The sequence below is a fragment of the Corvus moneduloides genome, chromosome 3, assembly GCF_009650955.1.
Source record: "Corvus moneduloides isolate bCorMon1 chromosome 3, bCorMon1.pri, whole genome shotgun sequence".
Taxonomy (NCBI): Eukaryota; Metazoa; Chordata; class Aves; order Passeriformes; family Corvidae; genus Corvus; species Corvus moneduloides.
In genome coordinates, this window is record NC_045478.1 from 27,085,348 (window position 1) to 27,112,208 (window position 26,861).

At 37.5% G+C, this 26,861-nt stretch overlaps 1 protein-coding gene across 2 annotated transcripts in view; it reads right to left on the bottom strand.

Annotated features, from left to right (window-relative positions):
- The window catches only part of BMP5 (bone morphogenetic protein 5), a 57,583-nt gene extending 36,676 nt beyond the window's left edge, over window positions 1-20,907 (bottom strand). The window contains exons 1-2 of one of the 2 annotated variants that reach the window (XM_032104671.1): window positions 20,667-20,894; window positions 19,688-20,055 (exon numbers count right to left, since the gene is read on the bottom strand). In XM_032104671.1, the coding sequence (XP_031960562.1) occupies window positions 19,688-19,937 (250 nt within the window). In that variant the 5' untranslated portion in view covers window positions 19,938-20,055; window positions 20,667-20,894. Of the gene's footprint in view, window positions 1-19,687 lie in introns of both variants that reach the window. The other variant, XM_032104670.1, reaches the window with a different exon arrangement.
- Between the last annotated feature and the right edge of the window lie 5,954 nt (window positions 20,908-26,861).

The following is a 26,861-nucleotide window of genomic DNA, read 5'->3' on the forward strand; positions in this document are numbered from 1 at the left end:
TGTGGCTGTGACACATAGGTGAAGTGAAAGCTGCTTTGGCGAATGGGTAACAAACCAAAGATATGCTGAAAGATATGTTATAATAAGCTGATTTTACAATATAAGATCCCAGGGTCCCAAGGAGGTTCACAAACAGTGAAGCCTCACTAATCAAATTAATGTCACTTTTTAACTACTAAATGTACCAAGGCAAAATGGAGGGTTTTACAGACCTGTGTAACTATAAAGGGTCATTTACACTCATCTCACTGGATTTCACTGTTTGACTCGAAATTCTTTGTATAAGTACTAAGTAAACCAGTCAGTTTTAATCACTCCAAGGTGATAAAGTTTACAGTAAGCTGATACACTACAAACGACACTCATTTACATCTTGAATATAATGAAATGATAGTTTATCTACAGTGAACATTTGTGGTTATCTGACCAAAACAGGTCAAAGGTTCCAGGCATTTTCTCCTGAAATTACTCAGTGCTGCCTCTAATGACTGATAATTGAAAGCAGAGACTGGAAATATCAAATGTGGTAGGTGACAGATAAGCAACAGATTAATGCAAGTACTCTGTTACAGGACACTGAAAGGTCAGAGGCCCTAGGAATTAGCTATTGTGCTACTGTGAAAAGACAGACATCAAATAGCTGTTTGCCTCATTCTTGTTCTTCTCTCATTCAAATTCCAGTATCATAGATGGGACTGTTTAAAGTGACTCACCTTTTATAAATTAGGGCAACAAATGTTTTGTAGGGTGTGTGGAAAGGAGAAAAGGGATTCTAGAAAAGCATACAGTGTTTAAAAAATCTGCCAAAATAAAACAGCTATGCTAGGTGTAAACATTTTATTGAAGTGCATCTGAGAGAAGGACATTCATTAGAATGTCATTCTCAGTTGGAGAGACACCAGGTTACAGATTCTAAAAGATGTATTTTTATATTTTTAATCTTTGTAACTTTTTTGGCTTGTAGAGAATTAATATCAACTTTAGAAAATCAGCTTATCCCAGCAGGCATCCCTTTCATCTTTTCACCCTGGAAGTCCTAAAAATGTAAAATCTAGTTAATATTGAAGTCAGTAGCAGCTGTTTCATTCTGCTCATTGGTCATTGAATGAGCAATACAGTCTTCTAAAAAAGATTTTAAATCAAGTGGATTTTAAAGTCCAAGAATGAAGAAAAATAACTTCCCGAACTGGTGATTAAAAGACAAAAAAGTAGCAGACTATAATTCTACTTCTCTAAGCACTACTGCTTTACGACATTTAATTTGTGTTTTAGAATGGTAAGATTCCTGATCTGAACTCAGGAAATCTGTTTTGAGCTAGACATTGGAACTGATAAAATAGTCACCTGTCCTTAAAGCATTGCTTTGGACACCAGAGATACCTGCCTGATACAGTCAGTGGAGAGAAAATTCTGTTTGTTAAGAGTCAGCTGTCTTGTACCAGCCAGTAAACAGAGCAAAGCAGTTTATCTACATTTCCCCTTTAGTGTGCTGCAGCTCCAGAGAATCAGAGTAAGAGATAGTCTTTGCTCAGTAAAAGGACATTTCAATCCTTATCAGCTGATTTCAATGACTGGATCCTAACTGCCATGATGCTGAGTAGCCCAGCAGTGGGACATCCTCAGCCATTGCACAGAAGAAATGCAGGGGTTGAGGGCCAAAATGAGAATAAAATAAGTTTTTGTTCCCACACTTGACTTTTTCTTTATTATTTGACATTTGATATTTACCATTTACATTACCATAATCATTCAGGTGAGGGTTTTAACTACAAAACTTCAGAGTCATGCACCCCATTGTGTGTCTTCCTTTTAGTATGAAGTAGTTGTCAGCTCAGAAACATGGTGGGATGGCTCTCACAACTGAAGTGCTGTAAAAGATGGCTATAAACTCTTGAGAAGGGATAAGGAAGGAGAGGCAGTGAGGTAGCCCTCTCTATTAGGGAATGTTTTCATTGCCTAGATCTTAATTATGGTGACAGCAGGATTGAGTGTTTATAGGTAAGAATCAGAAGGAAGGCAAATGGCAGATATCTTGGTAGAAGTCTCTTAGATACAATCTAGCCAGGATGAAGAGGCAGATGAAATGTTCTACAGGCAGCTGGGAGAAGTCCCCCAATCACCAGCCCTTGTTCCCGTGGGGGACTTCAACTTACCAGATGTCTGCTGGAAATACAACACAGCAGAGACAAAACAGTCTAGGAGGTTCCTGGAATGTGTGAAAGAGAAATCCCTGACACAGATGGTGAGGGATTCAGCTAAGGAAAGTGTCCTGCTGGACATGCTGCTAGTGAACAGAAAATGACTAGTGGGTGATGTGATAGTTGGAGGCCTCTTGGGCACAGCAAACACAAAATTATGGAGCTTTAATGGAGTTTTTAATTCTTGAAGAAGTAAAGCAGGGGATCAGCAGAACTGCTCCTTTGGACTTCCTGAGATCAGACTTTGGCCTGTTTAGGAGGCTGGTTGGCAGAGTCCCTTAGGAGGCAGACCTGAAGGGCAAAGGAGTCCAGGAAGGATGGACATCCTTCAAGAGAGAAATCTTAAAGACCTGTGTGCTGAAAGACCAGCCAGTGGGGAAGAGGAGCAGCCTGCCTGATGAAAGAGCTTTGGCTGGAAATCAGAAAATAAAGGGGAGTTTATGCACCTTGGAAGAAGGGGCAGGAAATGAGGAGGACTACAAGAATGTCATGAGATTATGCAGAGAGAAAATTAGAAGGGCCAAAGCCCAACTATAATGTAATCTGGACACTGCCTTAAAACACAGTAAAAAGGTTACTGTAAATACATCAGCAACAAATGAAATGCTAAGGAGAAACTCCATTCTATTTGATGTGGGAAAAAACAGAGTGACAAAGGATGAGGAAAAGGCTGAGGTACTTAATGTCGTCTTTGCCTCACCCTTTAATAGAGCTGGACCAGTTGTCCTCTGAGTGCAAGCTACCTGAGATGGAAGACAGGTACAGGGAGCAAAACGAAGCCCTCAAAGTGGTGGACTTGTTGGTGAATGTTTAATTCTTGGAGTCAATGGTCTTAAAGGCCTTTCCCAATAGAAATGATTCTATGATTCTGTGATATCTCACATGAAATATGTAGGCAGAGGTTGAAAATAGGTGTCCCCAAAATTACATTCCACACATACCCTATCTTGGACACAAAAGTCATCGTCAGAAACTTAACCTACATTTGGATCCCCCTCAAACTGAAGAAAAGCTGTTTCCATTATCCGTGGGGATTTTGCTTAATTAGAAAGGGCAAGTCTGGAGATTTTTTTTTTTAATTGCAACAGTTCTGTTTCTTAAAAACTGTTTTATTGCAGTACTTTATATTTGAGTTTCTCTGCATTTATTATTATTGTATTGGTCGTAATTAAAGTAATTACATATTTAGAGTTGTGGTTTTGAAATAATGATGTAAATTACTTTCACATGAAATATACTTTCTTTTCAAAACAAAAAGAATAAAGTTTGGTCAGTTATATGCTGCAGCTAGATCTATTGCTGTAAATTTAGAGTTATTTCACTAAATTCTGTATTTTCAGGTCAGCTACTGACATCAATGACCAACATTTTCCTATTTTGTTTACCAAAATTAGAGGCAGTATGAAAATTGTTTGATGAAATACTGTGCAGCTAGTGACAGTTTTAGTAAATGAAATACTGTTTATCAAATCCAAATTTTTTACGGTAGAACATCCCTTCCATAATTGAACAGAATTACTGAACTCTTTGAATTGCAAAGGAATTCATATCAAAATAAAGTCAATGAATAAAACCTTCAACAATGGCAACAGAATCTAGAGCAAGAATGAAAAGAGAAAGCAAATTAAAAAATCAAACCAACAAAAATCCCATTGCCGTTTTTCAAAGCAAATATTTCACCTATTGGTTTTCTTTCTTTAACCCTCAAAAAATGCATTTCAATATCCCATTCTTTATAAAAAACGAAGAAGTTCGACTATATTAATGTATTTTAACCAAGCACTTAGTATTACACCTTTTGAGAGTGCTGTTCTGTTACTAAAATGTTCATTTCTTCATTTTGTTATTGTAGTCAATAAGATCTCATAGATCCTTACCAATTAACACACATTTGAAAAACTCAAAATAGTGGAAAGACTAAAATATTATTAAGGTGTACTTTGAGAAAATGTGATTTCTACTTTCTAATCCCCTCAAAATGCACATGCAATGTTCTCCTGTTAGTAAGTGATAGAAAGTAAATGATAAAAGTTACACACCCAGGTAAATAATGAAAGTCACACCCATACTAGAACATAAGTGAATATATAAAAGGATAAGTTTCTTTTTTTTTCAAGGTTTATTTTAAGAATTAGAACTCAGTTAATAGTTAAAAGCTTCCAGCTTTTCCAGAAAGAAAGAGATCCCAGAAATCATATAACAGTGCCTGCCAGCAACTTTTATAAGCAGATACATAAAGAAATGCCTCAATCAAAGAGGCATAACTGGGCTTGGCTTTCTCACATGTAATCTTCCAGGTGATCTGGATACTGTGAGATTACCCATGATACCTTCTTGTTACTTTACATTAAATTATGCAATGAAATAGAAGTTTTAATGAAATTGCTGGTCTTCATTCAATAGCCAATGTTTTGTTAAAAATTTCATTGCTAAACGTGTTATTCACTCAATTTACCCTTCTTCGAAGTCAAATGCACTTGCTCAACAAGTCAAAACAAGTGCTGCACTGCAGCTGGTCCAATAATAATTAAATGCTGGAAGGCTTTCAGTTGTTGATGCAAAATAAGTGGGAAAGCAACACCCTGCTTTTCTTATGCTGCCTTGAACCCAGCCAATACAAGGAGGAGTAAGTAACCAGACAAAGAGATTGAGTTTTGGAAGTGAACAGAACTTTGAGGGTCTAAGTTTGGATATTATCACAATCCTAACATAAAAGATAGCTGGTGAAGCAATTCCTCAAAATCCTCTTTTTCTGATCGTTTTGACAGTATGATGCACTGTATCTTTCAACCTCACAAATGCAAATTATGCACTCCAGTTGTTCAGCTGTAGCACAAATCACAACAAAAGATACAACTGCGCATATGTGCCATTTAATCTTTAACAAGTAAGGACCCCGTGGTTTCTTTATTAAGTCACACTGTATTACAAAGGCAGTCCAGTCACAAATACATATGTTAATCTAAATCTACTAAATTTCTGATTGCATTCAGTTTCATCAGTGATAAATAAATCTTTACCTGGAAAAATAGAACCAATCAGAGATCCCTCTATTACATAGTTCTGAGCTAATGGATAGGTAAATTAGCTAATGCTTACATCACCATGCCTCAGGTTGCTAATTTTATCTTCTGTTTTCAATGATGTCTATTTTGCCTCACCTTTGGCAAAGCCAGTAAATTTTGGTACCATCTGTAAATAGACTTCCTTTTTTTTCTCACATTTAATTTTGTTTTTCTATAATCACAGATCATCACAAAGAAAACTAACAATTATTGCCAGGTTTCTGACTGTGTGTGAAAGTCAGGATGTCAGATCAACACAACCTCAAGGTTAGCAAAAGACAGAAAAAAAGATCCCTCTTGGGTTCAGCTGCAACTGAATAGAAACAAAAGTTATACCTCTGGGATCCAATGGTCAGCAAATAGGTGTAAGTTATAACTGTTTTGACACTGTAAAAGTATACAGATGGAACATAACTTCTGAGGAGGGTGAAAGGGCATATATCATCATAGGGCAATTGGCAGGGGAGGAAAAGCTAAACATTAAAGTGCACTCTATCTTCTCACATCTCCTTAGTTTCTGCTCATGTTAACCCTCTGCTCACTTCCACCCAGAGGTGGCAAGTCACTCTACCATTTACCATTCACTCATATTGTCTCATAGACTCCATCTATTTTCTGCTGTGGAATTTGTTGGAAATGCTTCCATGGAAGTTGTGTCTGCACACTAAACTGGATACGACTGGATAGGCAATATTTTCTGCTCACTATGTGCTCACATCTGAGTATTTTAGTATTACCCATACCCATTAACACTGACCAAACATCTCATAAAAACAGTCCAGCCATAACAAGGATAAGGAAGGAAGCCCTCAAGAACGTCTCATTTAGAGAGCAGAAGGAGGCTTCATTACATAGAACAAATCAAAACATTTTTTCAGACTATATTATAGATAGGATGTTAAATACAATTGCAAAAAATAGCTGCTCGCAGGCCATGTACATAGTTACTATGTCAGCTTGGCTCATATAAATTCAGAGGTCCTCTGATTTATACTTTCGTTGCACAAATATATACAGGGCTAATCACTATACTGAGTCATCACCTTAAAATTAAAAATGTAGGGAGACCAAACTTCATCTTTTATAATCTGTTGGCCCTTGTTTTGAAGGTTTGTCCTGAACAGTCTTGCTGTTGGCCAACACCAAGAAACCACCTAAGAGAGCCTAAGCAGCGGAGCTGAGAAACAGCAATGGGGACAGAAGCACAGCAGGGACAGGCCCTCCCAGACACAACACTGGAGGCAAACAGGAGGAAGATGAGGAGGAAGAGCAGACAGAAGACTGGCCAGGTGTGGTGAGGAATGGCACTTTCAGACAGCAGGTTTAAACAGCCAGTTTGGGATCTGGCTGTGGTTTTAACAGCTTGTTAATACTGATACAAAACCCTCTCCTCTGCAGCTCTGCCGGTCTAATCTGACCATGATTTACTCCCACAGAGATTATTTCACCCCCATATGGAGTAAGTCCCCTCAACAAGAAGGAAAAAACATTTGGGTTGGGTTTTTTTCTGAAAGAAGTTTAAAACTTACCAAAGTTAACGATCATTTCGACCCTCTTTCTGGGCAGAAACTCACTGACCATTAGTGAATAAAATACGTCTGTAGTGCCATCCAGCATTACACCTGCACTGCCAAAGGAAAGGGAAAATAATCTTCATGAACAATGTTTGTGCCATGAAAGAGCTCAGATTAGCTCCAGGTAACACAACAGTAGGTCGTGATCCCTCACCGCAGGTTCTTTTGGACAGACTTGGGCAGAGAGACACAGGAGTCTCAAAATTACATAAAAAGCAAGAAAACAATTTCCAAACTAGAAAGAGAAAGTATGGCATTTTGCACACACAGTACTGTTCATCCAACAATTGTCTGATGCAAGATCATCACTCCTCTCCAAAAAAAAACAATGGTTGATGTCAATACATATGAGACAAGAGTAAGGTCCCCCTTCTTTGTAGTTACTCTGTCACAGAGTCACAGAGAGGCTGCAGTTGGAATGAATTTGAGGAGGTCATCTGCTCCTGGCTCAGTCACGGCCACCTAGAGCTGGTTGCCCAGGACTGTGGGTATTCTTCTAACATTTCTGCATTTTCACTGTTACTCCACCTGGGACTGCATTTCTCATATTCCTCACACAGTTACTTACAAACACAACACCCAATCCAATTCTAGAGGTATCTTTAGGTGTAATACTTCTCTGGAACAGCAAAGATTGCCTCCTGAAGCTTGAACTGTCTGCTGAGCTGATGTGCCCCAGACAAAGCTTGTGTGTATTTCTGAGCAGAAGGTAAGAATGAGCAGGGAGTGGGAACCTGACCTGCAATCTTTTTGGTACAACACCACTAAGAATATTTCACATTCTTTTTGCAGCAGCTGATCAACCTTTGCCTTTGCACGTTTGCGCTAAATCTGTGTTTCCACTAGGGTTGGAAGTGACAACTGCTCTAATCTTTGGGGATAGACAGCTCCATTTGTCCATCCCCAAAACTGGGAGTATCACAGTCTCTCCTTTTGGAGACATGTTTTTATTCCCATTTTAATGAAAACACACTGCCTACCTGCAGACAAGGAGAAACAGCGTGATTTAATGGAGTTTGTGGTAAATCTCACTGATATAATGATGTAAAGTTAGTGATATAGTGGTATGTTAATAAAAGAAGCTTAATTACTGTGCAGCAGCAGATGGTAATGTAAACACAGGATGAACATCTCATAACTTGTTTGGGAGCTGTGCCCATGGAGCCAAGATTTCAGTTCATGAGTGTGCCTGTGTACCAGTTCCAGCTGAGTGATGAACCCCTTTTATATGAGGTCTCCCTGTACACACACATATGCTAATAAGCACATCTTTTGTATTTTGCATTTATAAGGAATACATACAATATGGAGGGAGCAGAATACAGCTGCTGGGCAATGAAAATGGTGGCAATACACTGTGAATCTTAATGACATTACTCTCTTCCTTCTGACCCAATGAATTGCAGCATGAACTTGAACCACTTGACCTCAAGATTAGCTCAGTTGGTCAGAGCATGGTACTAACATGACCAGGGTTGGGGATTCAATTCCCATATGAACCCTTCACTTAAGAGTTGCACTTGATCCTTGTGAGTCCCTTTCAGCTCTGAATATTCTGTGATCTCTGTCTTAGAATTCACTCCACAGCATCAATCGCCTCTGGATTTTGCATTAACACATATCTGTATTTCTATAGAAAAATATATATGTACATATATTTTCTAAAATTATAAATACATTTAAGATATGCTTACTTTAAAAATTGATATATCTAAAAATGCTTGTCCTTGTAAATGTGATGTCATTATTGTACACAGCCTCATTAAACATGATTATTAATTCAATAGTTTAAGAAATTCTGGGAAAAAAATTACCTTTTGAAGAACCACAGTTGATAGCTATAGAATATAATATAGGAGATAACCAAAGAATTAAAGAGAAGAAAAAACTTTGTTCTGAAATAAGTAATTTTAAATTCCTGTGATGCACAATACTATATAGTGTCACATTATACTACCTCTCAAAATTCTGAAAAATAAACCAACCCTTCCTGAAGGTCATCATATTTAATAGTATGTTTTCAGGTATACTTTCTATTGCTTAATATCAAAGAGAACTTAAAAATTATGATCTTTTGAATACCTTATTATGACATCCAGCAAATTTTGTGTTTTATTTTTAATCATATAAGCTTGTGATTTAAATCAATACATCAAAACCATTTCACTATGTAAAAACAATTGTGTCTAGTTGAACCATAGGTTTAACCTTTGCTACATGAAATACAGTACAGACTTTTAGCGTTCACAGTAGTGTTCAGTTCACGGTGACAACCATGGGCAGTACTGCATCAGCCTAAGGGCTCACAGCATTGCCCTAAGTAATTTGTCTTTTTTATCTATATTTTGACTCATGCTGGATGATAAACCATTGCAATAATGCCATAATTATGTGCAGTTAACCACTAAAAACAATTAATTCTTTATGGCACTTCATTCTGCAATAAGTCTATTATATCGCTGTTATAATAAAACAAAATGGAAGGTGTATTCTTTTGCCTTGTGCTCCTTAAAGTTTTGGGACTAGACTTTCACTTGGTAATGATAATTTTGTAGCTTTTATTCCCTTTTTTCTTCATTCATGTTAGGAAATCAAGTTTACTAAAAATTTGTGGAAAGTAAGCTATGGAACAATAACAGTAAAAGAAGCATATATATATATCTATATAGATGTATATATATCTCATCACTAGTGAGAAGAAAAGTGATATGGTCAATGCCAAGTGTTTCAAAAGCCACTGACTACATGAAAAGCATTGTAAAAAGTGCTTGAAGTTGCTTTCTGAACCTTTAGAGTGACCATTTTCAAGAACTGCGGCTCTTTCTGAATGTTGATTTGTTTTCATTTTTGTTTTTCTGCAGCTACAGGGGATAATTGCTGCTCTGTAATGAAACCTTAGATGTGCTCATAAATCATCAATGCACAGAAAATCTCGTAGCGAATATTATACAAGTCTCAAAAAACTCGTGGCAACTGGCAAGTCTATGCAAGCGTAAGAAACTCTGAAGTTTTGGAAAACCACCCAAGATATCACTTGTGGAAATAGAGGCTTGTGTCTTATATACCACCAGATGTGAACTTCAGCCCTTGCAGTACTGTTGATATCTCCCTCCTTTCTTGATCTCTTTGGAGAAATATCCAAGCTGTTAGTCAGAGAGGAGAAGCCCTTCACAGAGCAAAAAAAAAAAAAAGTGTGATTTTATTCACAGAAGTACCAATGGTCCTAAATGGGAAAGGACTGGTTTAAGGAACTAATTTTGCCATCAACTGGACGAGCCACAGCTCTCATTACCCTCACTACAAGATTACTCAGCACCTCATACCACTGACTTCAGCTGCCATTTTAGTCTTCGGGTCTTTGGAGCAGATCCATAAACTCTCCTCCTTATTTCAAAATGTTACAACAGGATGTAATTAAGTACAATTAACAAGGAGGTCAAATGGTCATCTGATAAACACCGGTCCAAACAGGCAGCTTGAAAGGTCAGGGCTGCTAAAGCCACATAGTATTGATGGGAAAGAATATTATGATTTAAGGGGGAAAAAATTCCAATGACTAAAACTGAAGAGATTTACATGCTTTCTATATTACATACACAAAGCCATGCACATAGGCTGATATGCATGCACACATGATTCAGGGAGACACAAACCTATATTCTAAGAACAACAGCTAAGCTAGCCACACTTCCTCTCTCCATTACAACAGAAGACAAATCTGTTTTGGTGCTTAAATTCCCGTGTCTCTTTTTCATTTTCAGTATTTTGTAAACTGTCTGTTCTAAGAACAGCAAACTTGTTGCCCTTATAGGAAAGCCTTTTTTAGCCCTTTCTAAAATAACACTTGAGATCACCATGATGAGATGCAAGGTGGTGTGAGACTTTTAGAAGCAAAGTATTTTACGGAGCACACAGCCAGAGTAAAAAGCAGCTTCACAAGAAGAAAGCTATACCAGTACTCTGCAGCTTCAAAGAATGACATCACACAGAAGAGAAAATGAACACAGGAGTATTTGCCCATCCTCATTTTATGGACTGGAAAACAGAGGCACACTGTTTTCATTCTCTATCTGAGGCTCTTCAGGATTCTCGTGTTAGGTTGTTCTGATATTTCACTCTCTGACTTTCAGGTTTTGACTTGGCTGGGGGCGGGACTGACTCACTGCAAAACCTTTGCACACATTTCCTTTGCATGTATGAGGCAGCAGGGTAACCTGGTCAGGAGCAGCAGATTAACCTTTGGGATCACTAACATGTTATGACTTGTAGTTTTTGACAAATATTCCAGCTGAGCTAACCTTGGGAACAACCTTCCCAGAGCTATGTTCCTGCTGGATCTCCACCATCATAAATCACCCCAAAGACTACAGCTGTTATGGGGTTGTACACTGGGCTTGGACTTGCTCCCGTAGCAATATCATCCACACTACTGTTCTCCCACTCTTTCAATTTCTCAGCTAGTATTTTTGAAAACTGTGCCACCAGAATCCCACAGCTCTAGGCACCAGATGCCATCAGATACCATCTGCCCCCTGCTCCAAAATCAGAGTCCCTGCTCATTCAGTGTCTCTGCTCCTTCTTTTTCTATGGTCGAGAACAAAACAGAACACTTTTTTTTTTTTCCAGAATTTTGTTCTTTGTCAGAACAGAATTTAATACCTCTAACTCCAAAAATTATGCCATTCACCATTGAACAAGTCCAATACAATAAATTTTTGAAATTATTTTGCAGTTTCTTATAGCTCATACCCCACAGGTATTTCTCCTCCATTTTAAAAAAATAATTGTTTTAATGGATATGCCTATTCAAATTGCTCTTAATTTACAATAATTACTCTGGAATAGGGGTACAGCTTTACCAGATCATATGAATTTAACTTCATTAACTTGACTACAATCAAATACCTGTGAATTAAAACAACAATAATTTCATTTAGTTGACCCTGTCTACAAAGGGATATAATTACAGAATCATTGAAGCTGGAAAAGAACATTCTCATGGAGTCTGCATAGGTAATATTGTTAAGCCAGATAAAGATAAACCTTACAGAAATTTCAGTTGTTCAAATTTCTTCCTCATCCTGATTCTCCTTGAAAAAGAATTATGTGGAATTTTGCTTCTGCAAAGTCACTGGTTATTAGCTAGAGAGACACATCATGAACCAGCACTATCTGTCCTGGTGAGTTTTCTGGGTTCTTACTCATTAATAATTTTTGCCTCAGTTTGCCTTGAATTACAGTGGGAAAAAAAGTAGAACCACATTTTGGTGAGGTACCACATGTGGCATTAAGTTGTATAGCAGTGGTTGATAAAGCCAGGTTCTTGATCTATTGCATCAGAATAATCACCCAAAAAGAGCTGGGAAATACACACTTGAATTCACCTCTTGTAGCATCTCTCAATAACTGGGAAATTTCTGAGTGGAGAGCGGAGCTATAAAATCTCTCCTTTTCTGCTTATATTACAGTCATGTTTTGAATAGAAACAAATTCATAATTCAGTACAAAACACAAACCAGCTCTTGCTAGGTGTACCCCAGCCACAAACTTAAATAATGTAGTTGTCAGGGTTGACAAGTTCTGCCTGCTGTAGCATTTCTGTGTTTTATAGGAAATTTTAACCAGGGGTGTTATTTTAAGAGATGAGCAAATGGGGAAACCCCATGGCCTAGCCAATAAATATGAACTTTAGGTGCAATGGAGCAGTCATAAATATGACTCAGAACAAGGGGATTCATTGTTTCTCTCGACCCCTCTTAGCTGCTCCTCTGATCTCAACCTCTGTGTGCGTCATGGCAGCCCTCATCCTTTAACCTGCGGTTTTTAAAAGCAGCTTCTAAGTTATTTATGGCTGCAAATGTTAGTAGCCCGTCTGTGTACTCCCGGCACACGCATACCGAAGGGTGGGGGAAGCTGCATTTTGTTTTGCAAGGATGAAAAGTTTTTTCCAGGAAGCCAAGTGCCTCAGAAGGCTGAGGTAGCTGCTCTGCCACAAGGGATTCAGAAGAAAAGTGCTCCCTTTGCCTTCAAGACTTACTCAGAGAGGAAACCCATACTGGCATTAATCTTGCCTTTAATTTGTACATTATCTGTCTTTATCATGCTCTTTGCTCTTTCTCCGTCTTCATTCACCTTCTCCCTATCATGATGAACTTCCATTTTTGGAATTCTATTGGCATGGGAAATGATCTCAGTGCTGTTACATCACACTCCATGTGAGGCACAGAGGAGTAGGACTAAATATTCCAGCAATACCAGCTCCTGCAGAGGCTGTTTCTCTGTTGTGAGCCTTTCCCATGCCCAGCAGGTCTGTATCCAGCCCTGTACATTGGCTGTTGCCTACTGAGAAGAGGGATGTCCTCCTTCTGAAGCCCAGCCTGTGCTTTGCTGTTTTTCTCTCATGCCTGCTCTCATTCCTTCTCTCTCCACCTCCCGCACTGTCGCCTGGTCTCACCATTTCTCGGCCTTTAATCCTTTCTACAGGCAAATGCCACTGACATAAAACTAAAGTTCAGTGACCCTGCCTAGACAGCAGGGGTTAGAGACAAGGGAAAGGATAAGGAGGAGAGGATAGGGAAAAGTGTGGGAAATAATTATAAATTCTGGTAGCAGCCAGAGCTCTCCTGAAGCCCTGGGGAGCCTTTCTTTAGCTGGAGGCTGCAATTGGCACTTCATAAACTGTTCATTCTCAGCTATGTGGAAACACCAGACGACACCTAGAATGATCAGACTGCAATCAATCAATTTTTTCCAAATTCTATTAGTCTGTGGGCCTATGAAAGCAATCTGAAAGGAACTGCCATGGCTAAAAAGAAAAGAAAAAGGAACTGCTCCTGTCATAATTACCATCATAACTCAGGCAGTAAGTAGGCAGGTAGCCATGGTAAAATTCTTTGCATAATTTAACATCCAGAGAAAATAACAACAGGACCAATGAGTGTGGGAGATGACAGAGATGCCAAAGTTGTCCAGTTAACTAAGAAAACAACCCAGAGTTTGGGGAGAGAACCAAGAGACTCTCCATCCAATCCATGGCAGGATTCCTCCCCTAATAATTTCCACACAGAGATGTCTCCACAAGCCTGCTTCTTTCTCTTTCATGGTTAGCCAGAGTCACTGCCAGATTGTGTTTTCCTGGGAAAATATGCACTGTACAATACATACAATCCCCAAAACCCCACCCAAAGTCTGTGTTTAGTCTGGAAAGGAACACTTTCTAAAGAAGAAGCGGAACTGGGTCAGCCATTCTTCCCAATGGGAAATATATTAATAATAATATATATTTATATATATCCATACATATATATAGCTTTTCACCATGCACGTCTAACCATCTGCTAAATCAGTTTCTCTTCAGTTATCTGCAATTTCTTTCAAACCTGTCGGCAAGGAGAGTCAGACAGTTTTATACCCCAGTTAATGGAGAGCTTGACATTTTTTTGGCTGGGTAGATACAATAATTTACTCGGATTTAAAGTGTTAACTTTGGCAAAAAAATTAATTGACAGTTATAAAAACATTATTTTGTTAGATGATATTTATGGATCACACAAACCTATTTTGAGGTAGAGCTATGTAGTTCTTAAGATTCATGTAACTTGAGAGATTTCAAAGGAAATATAAAATATTTCAATATAAAACAACAAATGTAGTGCAATTCAAAAAAAGAATATGTGGAATATTTCTTGCTAAAAATTAAAAGTAATCTCTAAAAACCTGCTCTGTCGTTGCACAAAAATGGGTTAAAATTCTAATGAATTTATAAGTATTAGACGAGAATTTTTATGTCATCCTGTGAGTAAAGTCCTTTTGTTCTGAAAATAAATAAAATTCTTTTACAGAGAGTTGTCTTAATATTTAACTGGATCATAGAAAATTATTTCATAATTCATAGTTATTTCTAATGCCTGACTGCAATAGGTCACAAGAAATTCATTGTGTTCACTGACTGGGTGACAAAACTTTAATAAAGGGGAAAAAAACATCTTAGGATTTCCAGATGCCAACTGATGTCTATTTCTGATGAAAATTAAGTGAGACCTGCTTGATCCAATTTGCTCTAAATTTAATGTAAAAGAGTGAAAATGATGCCTTATTGATTTGGGGTTGCCATCAAATAAAAACTTCACAAACGTTTTCTCATTTTTTTCTCAGTATTGATCCAAATCCTCAATTAAAGACATGGGGTCTATTTGTTATTTAACAAGTTTTATCTCTGTAATAGCACCCCTCTGTTCAAGGCAAGATAATAGCATTATTTCCATCACTTCAGCTAAGGCTGTGTCAATATTTTCATTAGAAGCCTGCATTTATATACTAAAACTGTACCACAGCCAAGGAAATTCACGTACGGTTAAAATTAAGACAGCTACATCTGAAATCCTGTGGAAAAGAAAGAAAGTGTGCTCATTCCTAAGCTTTAGGACAGAAGTTAATGATCCTGAGGCCTTTTTGCGTCTATCCTTCAAACCCCTTCCTCAGCTCCTGGCATTTTATAGCTTAGCATTCCATATCCCTCGCTGATGATATGTTAGCTGTGAGTGGAAGGTTGTAGAAACTGAATTAGTTTAATTTAAGAAACGAGCTACTATGTATGCTCAAGGTCTGATTGCAGTAAGGAATCCTTTCTTTTTTGTGTGTAACAAAAATATATTTGTACAGGTATTTGGTGTGGATTGATGGACTATAGGTTTCTCAAAGTAGCTGTAAAAAGTTGTTCTATGCCATGTTAGTGTTCTCCAGTGAACACAATGGGCTATAAATCTTTCAAATTTACGTATTTGCTCAATGATTCAGGTTTTAAAAAAGAATATAATCTGTAAAACAGTGTTCAAACTTGGGATAGAAAAGTTGGAGAAATATGAACAGTCTTCCGTGCCTCAGACAACATTTCCATTGATTTCAGTGTCTGGTTTAAGAACTGAATACAGCACGAGCAGTTTTAAAATTATTCTAAGATTGTGGAATCAGTCACATTGTGTGTGAAGAAGAAAAAATGTCTTTCTAGGGCATACTGGTTACTTTAAAAATCTCAGTAATATTGTATACTTCTTAGCACGTGTACATCAGGGTCACAAATTTTATTGTGATCTTCACATTCAAGTTTTTGAAATTAACTTTATATGCTAAAAAAGAAAACATAACAGAAAACCACAAACCCAGATATATATCTCCCATTTTATGAAAGGTTCATATCAATTAGCAGGAAAACATGAAGAAAGCAAACAGACTTGCTTAGCAAATGAAACAATCTGTTAGGAGAAAAACTAACAGAGGTGTTATTAAAAAAATGAAAATACAGACCATTTGAATTGCATGAGAAGGAACACTTAAGTATAGCAGATTTAATGATCACTTTGATGATAATGGAAAAATCAGTATTTGAAATGTTTAAATGCAATTTAGAAAAGTGCTGTTTCTGCAAGCCTCATCCATGTAGATCTATTTTATTCAATCCCCCTCTTTCTGTAGGAGGTGAAGTGGGAACACTAACATTTATCTTTAAAAAGTCCTTCCCTGACTAAATTTTGAGTGCGCAAAAAGCGATAGGAGTGCATAAGTATTATTTGCCTGTTCTCTGGGGAACAGGGTATCCTATATGTGTCATTTTGGGAGACCAGCCACAAAGAAGATGCCAGAACTCTTAGGAGTCAGGGCTTTGCAATAATATAATAAAATATAATAATAAGATAAAAAAACACCCAGTTAGGAAAACAAAGTTCTGAATTTGTAGGTGATATAATCAGATCTTTGAAAATCCCAGTGTGTTTAGTGGAGGATTTATTTTTTGACTGCTGGACCAAACCCAGTTAACTCCTCTGTTACACTCATCAATATTTATGGAGAGTTGCCAACACACACAGTCTTACACAAAACACAGGACAAGACAAAGTCTCTGTCTTGTTGTATCTTTCAAGAGAAAAAGAGATGGAAATTCTGATATAAATTCCAGTAGAAAGAGCAGGTGTTTACAATTTTAACTTCAGGAGAAATAAATGCATTCTTATTTTTCTCCCTGGTTGGTTGACAGAATTATGATTGCAGTTCCCTTGATGACTATTTTCTAAATTTGTTTTTGAAAGTGAGGCATTTGCAGCTCTGACAGGTTGTGGGTTTAATCAAAATTAGCATAGAAGTTCCAATTTTTATTCTTTAATATAAAATTATTTGGTCTTGTCTATTTTTTCTTTACTTTTTAATCATGTTCAGTCTTTTCCATTCTTATGCTTAATAATTTCTATCCAACATCTCAGCCACATATTTCTTGTTTCAATATATATGTCTTAAATTGTTATAATTGGTACAATTATGTACAAAATTTCAATTTAAAATATCATGATGATTAATAGAGTTTTATTATTCCGCATTTTGTAATTAATGCTGTGCAAGTATGAACATGGTGAATATTATTTTCAGAGCAGATTTATTTGATGCAAGTTGTCTGAGGCTTCAATTCTAAATCCATTTAAGTTATTACTGTGCTTCATCAGCATTTATTGATTTTAAGGTACAGCATTAGCATTCACTTATCACTGCATATTTTTTCCCCATTCTCCATTAAAAGAGCTTGCCCTCATCTGTCACAATCTCATACTGCATAAATCATATAAAATGGCTACTTGTTTCCATGATTTATTTCATTCTTATGTTAATTATACTGAAACATAGGATTGTTTAATAAAAATGTTGAAGCTAATCTATATTGGTCATCAATATTTTTTACGCATGTTACACGGTGGAATGTGTGATATACCACAATATCCAACTTGTATGGAAGGGCATTTAAAGTGAATTAGGATTTAAATTAACTTAGAGCTGAGACACATTTTAATTTTACAGATGCCAAATCAAACCCGATATTTACACAGTATTTTGTTATAAGTTAATGGTGTCTATTAATATTTACCTCTAGAAAAATACAGCATCTCACCCCCAGTTTTCACAGTCTCGAAACATAAGATGGGCTTTAGCTTCTCAGAATTACTTTCTTAAGGCAACAGTGGCTTCCCAACAAAATAAGACAAATATTAGAAATTTCCCACCCAAGGTAAGACACTCAGTGGAAACTTGAGTTCTTCCAGAGAAGGTTTTTGTCTGGGGAAGCACAGTAGGATCAGCCTAGGACATATCTGACACTGAAACTTCAAAGACTTCTACTTGTTCATTGCAAGAAATCCTATTGTAATCAAAGAAATCAAAGGCTAGGTCCCATGTAAATAGTCCTCAGGGATGCTAATGGAATGGTCCCTGACATATTTACAGATGGTACTTCTCAGGACACACAAGGAAAATTTTTGCAGGATCTGTGCCTTTACTACTGCTGAGGATAAGAGCATTTCCTATTTTTCTGTATAACTTTTCCATTTTAAATTCAGCTGACTCCAGTTACTCTGGGTAAATAGAGGCATGCAGTGTTAATTTAAAAGTAATACATGGGCAATATATAGCTGTTTCTTAATGATAAGGAAAACATATTCAAAAAATGGATTCCATTTTTTTCCTAACCTGTTATTTCCGGAGCAAAAACAACAAGCAAATGTATTTAGAGGTGTGGACATGTGTTACTCTTAAGGTAAAGGATCTCAGACGTGAACACCTCCTTATCAGCCAAATAATTAATGAAAAGTGATTTTATTATTACAGCAAATAAACTCTAGAGTGTTACTTTCCTTGAATTTTAGTACTTGGAGTATTTAGTATTTACTAAAAACCTGGTAGACATAAAAAGTACAGAATGTGTGTGATAAACTGAAGGTATTTTGGAACATATGCTGCTGTTAAAAAGTTTCTACAGAAAGTATTATCCTGGAAAACAAGAGTTCATCAGAATTTGTACCAGCTTATTGTGAAACTTCCAGTTTTCAATTAAATCTCTTGCTATTCAAGGTCGAATGAGAAGGGGTTTTTTTAGCCAAATTTATGAGTCCTGCAGCATTTAAAATACTTATAAAAATACTAAATGAATTTCATTAATTATTTGCATCTTTCTAGATGAGACTTAAGTTGCCTTTTAGTAAAGAAATCTGTAACCACTTTTTTTTACCTACAATGTAACTGGCAAGCATGTTTATTACACTCAGAAGCCAATATAATTTAGTTTTATCAGGTTTTGTATCTGAACTGATATAATTTTCAAAAGCATTCTTTGCTTGCATTTTTCTGGTGTTTAATACTCCACTTGTCATTTAACATATTTATGACAGATAAAATAAGAACCATTGTAGATTCTGAGCACCATAACAGCATAATAAAACACAGCCTGTTGTTATTACATAGAAATAACAAAGGAACAGCAACAGATTATTTCAAATACAGTCATCCAGCTGAAAAGATAGTAAAACTCTGACTCTTAACAACAGAAAAAACCCCACTAAATAACCTAAGAATGGGGTTTTTTTAATGGTTTCACTTTTCCCTTTTCATACCTTTCCAGGCTTTAAAATATTAACAACTGATGTTTGTTCATGTGTGAGCTTTAAAGAAAACACTGAGGGAAATAACTGAGCAATAGGCATAAGTGTTTGATTTTTAGAGATTTAAAAAAAAAGGAGTTAGCTGGCCTAAGGCTAGAATTTTCATTACATCAATGAAAGAAAGAAAACAGAAGCCAGCAGAGGGAAGTTATAGAAACTGACTTTATATAAACAGTGAGAAAAATCTTTTTCCATGGCCACCTACAATGTAGCTACTTTACCATCCGTTATGATTTTTCTTTTACCAGTGGCACAGCAGCCCGGGCCCAATCCTGCTGTTTTAGAACAGGTTACAGTTCGGCCGAGAGGTTTGCCCTTTACAAGATCAGGCTAACAGTTTGTCAAAGAGAGCAAAAACAAAAAATATTTCCACATACCTAAATTGACAAAGCTCATGACCATGTCAGCATCATTCAGAAAGTTGGTGTCGTGCACGCTGGCTAAGGGAGGATTCTGTGTGGTCAGGGGGGTCATGCGAGACAATTGTATTCTCCGCGAATATCCATTTGGAGAGGCAGGGTATCCTTTTCGTATCCCTCTGCTCTCCCCTGCCATTGATCCCTTTAGTGAATACTCCAGCTCCTCAGAATCCTCTTCATTTGTCATGGCATTATACAGGTCCAGCATGAAGAGGGGTGCAGAAGAAGCCTGCTTTCCTGGTGAAAATGGTCTGGGTCTGTGAGGTAAACCCAGGATAGAGAGAATCTCTCTCTGAATCTCCCTTCTCTCATGGTTCCGCAGCCTCCTGTAAATAAAACTTGAATGGACATGATTGTCTCCTAAACCTCCCTGTGCGTGACCCACCAGAACCCAGCAATTCCAGAGCAAGCCCACGAAAGTTTTGAGCGCAGTTAGGTTCATCTTTGAAAAGAAAAAGAACAAGGAAAAAAAAAAACCGACAACTTTGCTCCTACTTGTTCTGAGTTCCTATGAGGTCTGCTTTCCCAGTAGTTGAAAAACAAAATTTACCTATTTTTCATGTCAATGTCATCTCTAAACATAACATCGTAACATCTTTGGTGATTCCTCTCCCCCCACCCTGTTTAAATATTATGGAATGTGTCAGGTTGCAGTTATTTCTAAGAAAGCTGAAATTCAGACTTCCAATTTTCCACTGTTGTTATCGTTTTTTCTGCATTTATGGAGCAGAAGACCAGTATTTTGTCAGCTGACCTAGGCATTCCTATATAAACCTTAGATAACCAGGTCTTTGGTGGGGAGCTGTATTAGCAAGAGATGTTCTTCTGACACATTGTAGTTCCCAGAGTTATCTTCCCTCGTTATTCTGAGTTCTTCGTACACCTTGCGCTCTTCCCAAGATAAAATCCTGAGTCACAGATTTGTCTTGATCTGTACCTTGGTGGTGTAACACATATTTGTCCAGCAGCCTGGTGATAACTTTAACATCTTTTGAATCGCTTGAGTGTAAAGTAATTCTAAAGCATTTACTAATCAAATTAATGTGTTGCCATGAATTTACTTGCAAAAAATAACCTTCTGTAAATCCATTCAACCCTTTTCAGCTTCTGAACTGTTATTTCCAACTGTAGCAGGCACAAATATAACAGCTCTCTTCAAGAGAGATCTAAAGACTAATGTAAGCACAACCCTGCTGGGAAAGAAGAGGCTTCTCATTGTAATTTGAAACGGGTATAGCAAAAAAGTCCTTAACCCTTCTCTTACCAGATAGAGCTTTAAACCTCTCCCCCGTCTCTCCAATCTACAGTAATATACGTCATTTTGGCTATCGGCTGTTTTTTGGTAACAGCTTGCACAATCAATTTTAATTTTAACAATTTTAGGATATATAGATGGTGTAATATGGAAGCTCTTGTGAGTCTCCTTACTGGTCTATGGTTTAGTAAATCTGAGTAGGAAACTCGCATAACATACTAAAATAGCATCTCACTAATTCAAGAAAAGTTTATATTTTAGGTAAATTTAGCAAACAAAGGTGACCTTTTTAATAAACTCTGTAGGAAATTTCATCAGTGAGGTTTGATTTACTCTTTTTAAAAAATGTTGGGAATGCAATCTGAATGAAAACAAATTTATCCAGCAAGCAAGATTTCAAATTGTGCACAGCCAATGTTGTAATTATGGTTATAGTCACAACTTTCATAAACTGTAATTTGCAATGATAATTTATTCAAAGTACATTTTTACTCATAAATTGCTATACTACTTTTCCCAGTAAATATGAAAAGCTAAGATTTAATCCCACAGCCTGTTCTTAACTGAAGAAGGAAACAGCTTAACTGAAGAAATAAGAATATTAAATAGATTTTAAAGCTGCTGCCCATGAAGTTAAGGTTCAGTGTAGAATTTTTTGACAGCCAGTAACTGGTGTTTTCCTCTCACTAAAACAAAATTACTGTGTTAAATTTCATATTGCTCAGATTATTAGTGGTCATTTTCCTTGCTGCTAAATTTTGTCTTTAACCTTGAGGAGACTTTCCTTTGAAAAAGGGACAAAAAAGGTTTTATGTCAAGATGAAATTAGGGGGAAAAACCAGGTATATAAAATCCATCCCTCTGGGCATTCCTTTACATGACACCTACTCAGCAAATCACACAGTCCTTGAGTAAACTTGGGAGTGTGACAGCAAGTATAGTCACGCCCTAGGAAGCCAGGAACAATTTATCTAGTATATTAAGCACAAACAAGCTTTACAGTCTAGTCCAGCCATCACCAAAATACAGCTGATTCTCTGTCATAAATCAGCACATGTAATGAAAAATGCTTGTCCCAAGAAAGGATTTATCTCATGCTAGGCCTGCTGAATTGGCACTAAAATTAAGAAGATATTTAGCAAAAGTCTTGTTTTTCTTAGCAGAAGAACAATCATAATCAGAATACATTTTTTTTCCCTCACTAAGGTGTTCCCTCAAAATCTATTCATTATAAGAAAAGTATTATTTCCTGGTTTTTCTTCTTTTCACTTGTTCTGCTCGGTCAGTTGCAATGATACATGAGACTTTACCATATGTCTTTTTTGAATTTGGCCATCGCATATCCTGCAACAAGATTTCTTCTTCTTTTCCAGCAATACATTTCCTTTTTTCCCTAAGCATTCATAAAAGCCAGTGGATTGATTTCTCCCAGGATTTAAGTCCTCAGCCCCTCAGTTCTGCCCAGTTACAAACTGAACCCGCTACAGTCCGGCAAGAGAAATTTCCTATATTATCCCACTAGAGCGTCTGAAGTTCCACATTAGTTAATTTTTTTTCATTAAAGAAGCCAAAAATGCCCTCGAATTTGAGGATGCTTTTATGTAGCAAACATCTTTCCAAACAGAAACTAAGTAAGAACACATCTAAAGTAGTAATCATATGTTTGATGAAAACAGCTCCTGTTATTTTTTGATGGAGCCATAACCAAACAAGTAACGCAAATACAAAGCGTTTATTTTACATTAACTTGCACCACAGTGAGGCACCAAATGTCCCACACTAGAATACGAAAATAAAAAATATTTTTTTATTACTATAAACACAATGCCCTTTTGCATAATCATATATTCCATCAACACTCATTAGCATGGGTATTTCATACAGGGGAGAGACAGCTCTAAAACTGAAAGTCTTTGTTAGTGAAGTGAAAGGTGTCTGTAATAGCTGGTAGACCCCATTTTGCACTTCCAATGTGAAACAATGAACTTCGAAAGAAAAAATACCATGCACAATTTCAGCATGTCAAGATATACATAGACAGTCTTCTTTCTTCCCCAGATGTTAAACCTGGTAGCAACATAAGAAATCGCCCGACCAGCCCTTACCCAGCCCTTTAGAAAAAAAAAGGAAGACTAAAATGACTCCAGAAGTGAGTTCCCCTTAGGGACAGATATCTGACAGAGGAGCATAACCAGTGGTGCACCTGGAGAGCAGGGACTCAGAGGCAGGAAAGCAGCAGAGCACCGTGCAGGCACCCCTGGCAGTACGAGATAGGAAGCAGCTGCATGAATTTCTTAAACAATGTGGCATGTATGTACATGATGAGTGAATTCAGAGTTCTTTACGTTTGTACTAATCTAAACAATGTTAGAGAAAATATCATAAGGGAAGTAATGAAACCTGGGAATCCAGATCTTGCCAATCTTGCATTCCAATGGATCACCATTCGCTATAATGGTGAAAAAAATTGTAGCTACCCAGCAGATCACCGTAATCATCAAAGGTACAAGTGTTTTTGTGGGCAATGCCTACTACTCAAAAATATGCAAAAATCAGTGGATAGCTACTCCATGCAGGATCCTTCTGGTTCTCAATATCACATCAACAGAGGGTGATTCCCCACCACAATGGTTCTCTGCAACTATTTGACAAATTAGGCTAAAATGCAGACCCTCTTCAAGAAATTTGCAGTCTAAATCTGAAACCTATGCATGCACACAGTGTTTCTGATGACTCTTTCCTGCCTTAATAACCAGCTAAATTTGACATTCAGATCAATTTTATGCATAAACAGATGACCCAGCATTAAAAATACTTAAATCTGTTCTTATCTCTCTGCAAGGCTATTGCTGCAAAAGGTACATGGAGAAAGACTCCTATAAGAAGGTTTCATGAGAGCTGGAGAATAATTAGTTGTTAAAGCTACAGATTCCCCAGCAAAAAGAAAGCAAGTAGTCTGGACTTCTCCTGGGGCAGAAACATGACACTGACACTATAATTTGGCAAACCTGTTACACTGCCTGTATCCAAGAAAGATTTACAGTGGTATGGACTGCATAAGGTGTGCATTTGAGCCTTTGGACATAAGTATGCATATGTCCAAATGTTCCAAATGTCCAATCAAAAAAACATGTATGATGGCTTTCACTCAGTTTTTTATTTTATTGAGTTAGATGTTGCATGACAGATGTATTCTTACCCTACTAACATAAGAATGAAGCACAAATAGATTGTTCTGCATCATTGAAAGATACGTCATACAAAGAGAAATCCATTTGTAACGGGCACAGTTTGAAAACCGGTAGAATTAACTGCAGAAATTGGCAGCTGAGACATAAATTAAGTATGATGTTTGTAAACTCCTTTTTTTCAGAGTATTATTTATTTATAGAGTACTTTCATTTTATGCTACTGCAAGAGGAATGCATTGCAAAGTAACACTTACTATGTGGAAGCGTTCAATACTTATATTATAGTGTTATTTATTCAGTTACCAACCAGTTTCCTGTAGCAAAAGAGTTTTTCATCCAGGCGCTCAAAAGCACAGGCAAAATCACAAATCAGCCTAGGAGGTAAGTCATCAAGCATTTTATAGATGGCATTTAATAGAGCACTTTGTTTAAAATTTACAGGAAGGGCTCCAGCTTTAAGTGCAATAATTTGTGGAGTTTGTTCTATTCACAGTACATACATGATGCTGTAAAACTATCAGCACAGAATACTCTGCAGCATTAAAATTATACTTTTCTTTAACATTAAGAAAATTGAGAAAAATAATTTTGCAGTCTGCCTGAGGACTATTTTTGAAACTTATTGTACTCAAGGACTGGGAAATAAAAATTCTTGTTTCACACATACACTTCAGAAATGAGAACCATAAAATATACAATTAATAATATGATTCAACATCACGTCACTGTCATTTGCATAATTTAAAAACCCAAAGAGCTCCCAGAAATCCCCTTCGGTTTACAATAAGCCTCTAATTATCTTAAAGAAAAAAAAAAGGAACTGCACTGAAGCAAATACAAAGCACTTGGACAAGAGCAACAACATTTGCAAGTAGTAAAGCACTTTTAAAGAAGATTGTTCTTGGCTCAGCTTGTAGAAGGGTTTTATTGTGCCCCAGCTGCAGACTGGTACCTGCTGGTCTCCTTGTTCTCTGGCTGCAGCACGGCCAGAAGTGTCTTGTGCTGTTCCTGGGCTGGCTGCAGTGCTTTTCCAGGGAACCTCTTCTGCCTCTTGCTGGAGTTCTTTTTGTTTTCAACTACAGATTCATACAGAAATTAATTTCTAAACAGATGCCTTCTAGGAAGCTGCACTGCATTATTGTTCATATCGTGAAATACTCTACCTATCTAAATATAGGAATTATTTCTTCCCTTGAGCATTTTGCTACTCTATTCCATAGCCGTGGCTTTAGCACCTCTACTGGCAATGGGATGGTGCAGCAGCCTTTTAATCTCTAAATTATATTGGGGGTTTTATACCTTTTTCCTGTGCTTCATATTATACACACTCTCCCTCTCTTCCCAATGCTTTCTCCTATTACGTCTCTCTACATTTAGTGTGCCACTTGAATGTGCTGCCTCTGATCCCACATGGACTTTCTTTTCAGCTTTTTAAACTTTAAATCTTTTTCCCCCACCATCTCCATTTTCACATTTCTTCTTTCCCTCCCCACATATCTGTAGACAGATGTTATTTTCTTCTTTTAAAATTACTTCCTTTGTTTAGCAAAGTTTCCCCTTTTGTAAGAGATCAGCTGGCCTCTCAGGCAGTAAAAAAAGAGCTGCTGCTCCAGTACTTTCAATTGAAAGTGATCACTACCATGAATCACACAGTCCTTGAGAGACTAGTAATCTCCTGCTGTTGGAGGAGGATTGTGAAAGAAAAAGATGTGCATGGGACAACTGCTAGTTTACATACACCCTAAAATCTTTGGTATGTGCTAACTGATCTTCCTACATAGAATCATCGAATAATTTAGGTTGGAAAAGACCTCTAAGATGATCAAGTCCAACCATTAACGAAGCACTGCCAAGTCCACCACTAAACCGTATCCTGAAGTGCCACATCTACATCTTTTAAATACCTCTGGGGATGGTATCTCAGCCATTTCCCTGGGACAGCCTATTTCACTGACTGACAGTCCTTTCTGCGAAAAATTTTTTTGTCTAAACTTCCCCTGGTGCAACTTGAGATCACTTCCCATTGTCCTGTCGCTTGTTAGTTGGGAGAAGAGATAGACCCCCACTTCGGTAACCCCTCCTTTCAGGCAGTTGTAGAGAGCAATAAGGTCTCCCCTGAGCCTCCTCCAGGCTAAACACCCCCAGATGCCTCAGATGCTCCTCATAAGACTTGTGCTCCAGGCCTTTCGCGAGCTCCATTGCCCTTCTCTGGACTCGCTCCAGTCTGGCCACAAGATTCAAGGTGTGGCCTCACCAGTACTGAGTACAGTGGGAAAATCACTGCCCTAGTCCTTAGTGGCCACATTATTGCTGATACAAGCCAGGATGCCACTGGCCTTCTTGGCCACCTGGGCACATGTTGGCTCATGTTCAGCCAAATGTAAACCACAACCCCCAGGTTTCCCACTGGGCAGCTTTCCAGCCACTCTGTCCCCAGCCTGTAGTTCTGCACGGGGTTGTTGTAATCCAAGTGTAGGACTCGACACTTGGCCTTGTTGAACCACATACAATTGTCTTTGACCCATTGATCAAGCCTGTCCAAACTCCTTCTTACAATCCAGCAGATCAACACACCTGCCCAACTTGGTGTCATCCACAAACTGACTGAGATGCACTAGATACTCTAATCCAGATCATTGATAAAGGTATTAAACAGGACTGGTCCAAATACTGATCCCTGAGGAAT